This window comes from Trypanosoma equiperdum (genome assembly GCF_001457755.1).
Source record: "Trypanosoma equiperdum strain OVI genome assembly, contig: ctg_249, whole genome shotgun sequence".
NCBI classification, from domain to species: Eukaryota; Euglenozoa; class Kinetoplastea; order Trypanosomatida; family Trypanosomatidae; genus Trypanosoma; species Trypanosoma equiperdum.
This window is the reverse complement of record NW_027124142.1, coordinates 662-7108: the sequence shown is the minus strand read 5'-3', so window position 1 is coordinate 7108 and position 6447 is coordinate 662. Positions and strand designations below refer to the sequence as shown.

The 6447-nt window shown below is 49.8% G+C and overlaps 3 protein-coding genes across 3 annotated transcripts; all 3 read right to left on the bottom strand.

Moving 5' to 3' along the window:
* Positions 1-185: 185 nt before the first annotated feature.
* On the bottom strand, positions 186-1766 carry TEOVI_000085700 (uncharacterized protein; the record flags this gene model as incomplete). The annotated part of the gene is made up of 1 exon (XM_067224180.1): positions 186-1766. One exon carries the CDS (start codon positions 1764-1766, stop codon positions 186-188), a length of 1581 nt encoding a protein of 526 aa, XP_067080281.1.
* A 178-nt stretch (positions 1767-1944) lies between these two features.
* On the bottom strand, positions 1945-2328 carry TEOVI_000085600 (ARF-like 2-binding protein, putative; the record flags this gene model as incomplete). Its single annotated transcript, XM_067224179.1, has 1 exon — positions 1945-2328. One exon carries the CDS (start codon positions 2326-2328, stop codon positions 1945-1947), a length of 384 nt encoding a protein of 127 aa, XP_067080280.1.
* A 965-nt stretch (positions 2329-3293) lies between these two features.
* TEOVI_000085500 (protein of unknown function DUF21, putative) lies at positions 3294-5513 on the bottom strand (the record flags this gene model as incomplete). The annotated part of the gene is made up of 1 exon (XM_067224178.1): positions 3294-5513. The coding sequence occupies one exon, from the start codon at positions 5511-5513 to the stop codon at positions 3294-3296; it is 2220 nt and encodes a 739-aa protein (XP_067080279.1).
* Between the last annotated feature and the right edge of the window lie 934 nt (positions 5514-6447).

Genomic DNA, 6447 nt, shown 5'->3' with positions numbered 1-6447 from the left:
GGGGGGGGGGAACTTACGGCTAATTGATGCTGGTAATGGTGTGATTCCTTCTGCATCTGCGCCTCGCGCATCTACTGTATCCGCAATCCACACAAATAGAGGTACGTACACAAAAATATTTTGGCTCGACCATCTGTGGGGTAAGTGCCGCCGATGTGTGAAAAAGGGAGATGCACGAAGATGTGTTAACCATCCTCGTGACCCAGCACTTCCCGGCTCACCGTCGCTCCGTCAACGTACCTAAGCCCACAATTTATCGCAAAAAGCACATCTCTACGCCCCTGACACCCCATATCCCTGTGCTCTTCATCCGGATTCACCGTCAACCCTACGAGCAGGGAGTCCCTCTCCGCCCGCATTCCACCATTGAGTTGTGTAACGAAGAACTCCCACAAGCCGGAATGAGGGAGTACAAAGGGAATGGCGTCTCGTCTGCGCGATCCGCTGATGTTGGACACTGCAGAGATTACCACCGTCACGTCCGCCGTGAAGTGCTGCCTACATAATTCGGCGATAGGTATTAACTTCGTGTGAAGCGCGTAGTGGTTCCCATGGTGGAGAGCAGGGTAGTGGTCGAGTAGCACGATCCGATATCCCCTTTCCGACAGAGCACGCGCGACTTCAGGCAATTTTTCATCAACCAATGACCACAACGGTCCTTCATTGTGCGCACCGGGCTTTGCAGGTTCACGCTTCAGCAACACATTGTCGATGATAAAAACAGCAATAAGACGCTCGGAATCTGTATGAGTGGACGTGCTAGGGCCCTCTCCCTCGCCACCGCGGCGGAACACACGATAAATCACTCGCTCATCTGGTACGTTCCAGATGCAACCCAGCACATTAAGTGATGTCATTCGTTTGTTTTGCGTAACAAAGTGGAGCGGTGGGGCATTACACACCTGAATTAAATTGTCTAACGTTTCCCTGATAATGACACCCTCACGTGGTGTACTCTTACCGCCTCTCAGTGTCACCAACGCCTCCTGCAGGAACCCATCAAATGCAGCATCACTCCTCGCACGTTTATTCACCTGCCCTGCGGACGTATCCGTGCTCGCTGGTGCCGTCGGAACACTACCAACAGTCAACCCCGAATCCGACAATGCTTGCTTCTTCGCTACTTTAGGCTGCGGTTCAGCGTCAGAAAGGCAAGACCCCTCGGCCAACGCTTGTGCGGGTGTAACTGAACGGTGCATGACCGTTAACCCTGATGGGATACGCTTGCTTGCCATTGCTTTGGAAGCCCGAGCAAAAATAGTGCAGTCTGTCGGAATGGCAGAGAGTGGAAATGCAAAGTTCCTCTCGTCAGCAAACAGCACAGGCACCAGCGCGAGGATCTCGCTCCTGCGGGTGGTTAATTTTCCAGTTTTGTGGTTCAGGAGCACGGCAGCTGTACTTGGTGAGAGTACAACTGGGGTATCGTCCTTTGCGCGAGCCGGGCGCAGCAACTGCAACGGAAGCCATACGTCCGTGACATTCACCCTTTTCGCGGCACAGAATCGCCCTAATGTTTCACCTTGCTCGCTTGGCAGCAACTGAAAGGTTTCGGCCATCCATTCAGCCCTTCGGGGCGTTGTAGAATTGAAAAGACAGAACCATTGCCAGTCACCACGAGAAACAAGGAAGCGGGAGAGGAGAGCAACTAAGGAGAAATCAGGACAACGTAACAACAAAGAACAAATCTCGTCAGAAGTAACAGCGATAAGAGTGGGAGAAGCGAAATCATTGAGGTATCCACGTGACGGGAAAGTGAGTCTTAACATAGCTCTCTCTCACGCACACTCCCCTGGCAGTTACCGGCGAAGCGCGTAACAGGCCCACGAACATATTCCACCTCGAGTGTCTTTCTCTTGGATAAGAACGCTACGAATAATTCGGTATCGCGATCACTACCCTTAACGGACGAGAGTCGGGGAGGGATACCGGGGGAGCACGGTTCCGTTATTGATCTCGCTTTTCCCATGCTTCCACAAAGATATTGTAGTCAAGGAAGCCGTCACTAACAAAGTCCAACACGTCTTCGGAGATTTCCTCTTTGCGCGACTCCAGTATGCGAACAGCATTCTCCATCGATCCGATGCTCTGACAGTTTTTCAGCACATGTTCATCTAAATCTGCATCAACGCGTTTGAGTAACTCCCTATGAATTTTATGTCGCTCGTGCTCATCAGAGACGGAGAAAAAGGGCGGTAACTTCGCCAACATGGCGTCCTGGTCCAGATTTACCATAAAATCCTCTATGGCACCCACCAGCTGATCAAATTGGGCATCTTCGGCGCTTCCGCAGTCGCCATATACAACGAACTCACCTTCCTCACTATCCATGTGGTTGTTAACTTTATTCTCGTTGGTTTAAGGTAATTCAAGCAAAAGAAAAGTAAGAGGAGAAAGTCGTGGAGACATTTAGAGACAAAAAGACATATCAAGATGAGCGTAGCGATATCAAACATCCGACGGAAAGTAGGGCAGGTGCGAGGATTACTAACAAAAAAAAACGATGCGTGAACTTCGACTGCAAAAATGTGTCGTAGCACGTTTGGAACACGTTATCCTTATTCTGACTACAGTTAATCAACGGCGCATCCACTGGCGTACTCCTGCCACAATCTCGGACCGCCATAACCCTCCAGTCGGCGAATGCGTTTTATCTCTCTATCCTCATCCTCCAGCACTAGAGTTTTTTTTTTGTGACCGCAGCATGGCGTACTTTGAAGCAGTGGGTAGCCAGGGAGGGGGAAGAGAGTTGTGACAGCCACCTCGCACCCGCAGGTATGCTGTATTTGCACCTCCGACTTCTTAATCCCCCTAAAATGTACAGGACAATGTGGGGCTGATCGTCACCTCACCTCACTTCATCTCAACACACCCTCCCCACTACACGTGTTCATGAATAGGAGAGGAAAGTTACCATACACCGTGATGTCATACCTAGCACTCAATTCGCTGGCGACCCAAGCAAACAATGAAACCAAGGCATTGCAATGCACAAAAACGATACGTAACCAAGGAAGGGTGCGGGGCACACACAATGTGCCTGGAGGTAACGTCCAACCGACACACAAGAGTTTTGGAAACTGCTTCTTGATGTCCTCCAGCCCTTTTACACCCAAATGAAGGTGATAAACTTCCTCATTCCCCCGAAACATACAGTTCATATGAGACCAATTGATGAAAAACGAAGAGGTTGTGAACACATATGACCAACAATTAAATCCGTTTGCGCTGAGTCTTCACCTAAGGGGCGCTGACAGCCGTGAGAGACAAGGAATGCTTTGCAAAGCATTACTTTCCTACTTGGGAGGGTTTAGAAGCTTCATCTCTTCGTACCGTGACCCCGGTTTGCGAGCGCCCCTGAAGGTTCCGTACGCACTCTCTGGACTCATCGGATGATGATCCTCCTCCCCTATGTCAACATATGCCGCGCCATCAGGATGATCCTTAGCCTCTATGGGTGACATCTCAAGGGACGTAACATTCAAAATCGTAGCGCCGTCATGTGACCTTCCTGCGGAGAGGCCGGCATTAAATGCACGGTTGTAATGGTTGTTAAAACTTTGATACCTATCGTACAACTCCCTCGGAATACGGTAGAGGCGCGTGGGGTGCAACACCACTGCATCATAATCTGGGATGTAGCGCTGCAGTTGCAGTGCACCTTCCCCCAACCAGTCGAAAGAACGCTGCTTCAACAGGGAGTTGCAGGAGGCGACAAGTACCTCTACCCTACCACCCAGTATTAGGGTGAACACAGATGATTCAACACCATTACGATATAACACGGCGCGCTCCTCTGTGGCGCGGGAAATGAGATCATTTGTGGAATTCGGTGCGTCTCGTGTGCCTTCAGTGTTGCCCGCGATCACCGTGCCACTCAGAGGAGGGTAAGAATTAGAGGGAGCTTCACCGCTTGGTACGGGAGCAGGGAACGTGTACTGATCGATTCCGCACTCGTCAAGCAACATCTTTACATACCCTGGGTGCCAGAGGTAGAAAGGTGGAACCGAGCGGGTCAAGTAGTACGCAACAGCCCAAATCTGCGCCTCTGTCAGGGTGCCATCACTGCCGGGCTGTACGTAGTAGGAATAGAAGTTCACTCTTGGAACTTGTGCAGGCTCTGAAAGCGGGGGTGGAACGCCGCAGAGATCCAGCAGCACCTCTCTTTCCCCCAAAACACTGTTGGTGTGCGCTGGGAAGTCATAACTATCATACTCGTCGTATATTTCTCCCTTTATAAGGGTTTCTAGTACATCTTCTAGTGTCACAATACCAATGATTTCTGTGTCACGTAAAGCGGTACACTGATTCAAAGTGACAGACATGCTCATACTAATATTCTCATCTGTCAGTAAACTAACGGTGTCTGTACCCGAGACAAACAGCATCTGCGTCTCCGCGTGCTGAAACATCCTCAGGACTGTTGGCAGGGGAGTGTCCTTGTGCACTGCAAGGGCTGTCCGTGCACTCCCGTTGACGAACTCACCGATTGTCAACGGCGTTGCACCTTCAATCAGCGGCGGCATCGACAGCAGGTCCTTCACAATCAGAACATCACGGTACCCTCCCAATGTCTCCTGCACGGGAATGCGAGACCGTCCGCTCCGCCACAGAGACTCAATCAAACACGGCGTGAGAACATCATCCACCCTCACGGTGGTCACATCTTCCATAGGCTTCATAATGTCGCAGACTTTCCTCTCCTGGAAGTCCATCGCGGCAATGAGCAGCTTCAGTTCAGACGTTGCGAGGCCACTGCGCTCACCGTGCGCTTCACAATGTAGAATCATTAGCTTCCGCAGTTCATTGCGATCGTATATTTGACCAGCGTCGTGCGGCACCAAGCGGTCCAACAGTAGACCCAGTGGCATTGCTACGGGATAAACAAGGACCCTTGCCACACGCACCACTGAGCACCCCGCCGCTGCAATTGCCAATGAATACTTGGACTTGCATATGGACATAGGGACGATCTCGGTAAAGATAAGAATAAGTAAGGTGCTTACAGCAAACAATGCGATGCCTGGTGCACCGCCATTATCCTTGCACGCTCCACTGATATAGCTGAACTTACAGAGCAGCTCTGTGAGGGCGCCTAGCTGTTGCACCACGATAACATTCATGAGCATATTCGAGATGATAAGCGTGCAGAGAGTCACATGGCCCTGGCGGCGCAGAGGAAGTATCCGTGAGGCGTGCGTCCTGTCCGGCTCTCGACCACTACTTGCAATTATGCTCAACGTCAGCGTGTCCATGCACAAAATACCGATGGTTAGCCCGGCAAATATGGCGGAGAACGAGAGACACACCAATATTAAGATTACGTGGTCCAAGATGGTGTAAATATGCCTTTCCGTTTTGCGAATAGAGGCACCGCCAGAAGAGCTTGACTCAGGCTCTTCTATGCCGTGCTCCCTAGCAGCTGCGACAAGGGGCAGCTTGACCACATGAAGCAGCAGTAGAAACAGAACCCCAGAAAGGATAGCGCGCGAACATCGCCTTACGCCAAATACCATTAAAATTTTTAATAAGTTAACTTTCCTTCGCTTCCTTTCGCTCCACTCTCAGTTACCAATCCCGATCATCGGTTGAAGAAAGAACCTTGGTATATAAAGCATGGAGACACGATACAACTGCGTGCGGTAGTGGTCCCATCTACACGTCAGAGAGACGTTGAACGCAACAAGGGAGAAGTTATTACGGAACAACAAGAAATATTTACGGAGTCAAAGCCACCACTGGCGCCGGCCACCTACCAGTCCTCGTGGTGGTACCCGCTGAGGAAATCTCAGCGCCGCAACCCTCATATGCTCACATGAAGAGAAGCACATTTATATATAACATAAGTAAAAATATATGTGCTCTTCCCTTGCTTCTTCATTTTGCGCTCTTGTTACGGCGTTGTTCTTTATGTTATCATTTTTTTTTTGTAAAACAGCACCTGCTTATCTACACCGCGAAAATAAATATGGAGGGGGGGACGGGCCGTCACCCGCCAATCAGTCATGCGGTGCCAGCACTGATGCCGTAACAGGTCGTAATTACCACCACCACTACCAGACGCTTTCAACTCCTTTCCTTCCCTCTCCCAAGAACCTTTGCGCAAATACGATTAGATGCATGTCCTCATTTGCTTACGTTTCTTCATTCAATCCTTTCGCCCCCTCCCCTCTTGCCCTCTAATTAATTTTCTTCTTCCTCATTTCTCACTTTTTAGTTACTTAGATATCACTGCATTTTCTCCAAGTGGATTAGGATGGACGCCACACACACAGTGAAATGATAAACAAGAATAGAAAAAACAAAAATCTGTAGAAGAAACAATTCACGGTAAAATAATAAATGGCATATATATATATATATATATATATATTGCAATCTGACAAAGGACAAACACACAACGAAGACAGCGGCAACTGGAGATTGAGAAAGGAGTAGCTTCAGGTGGTA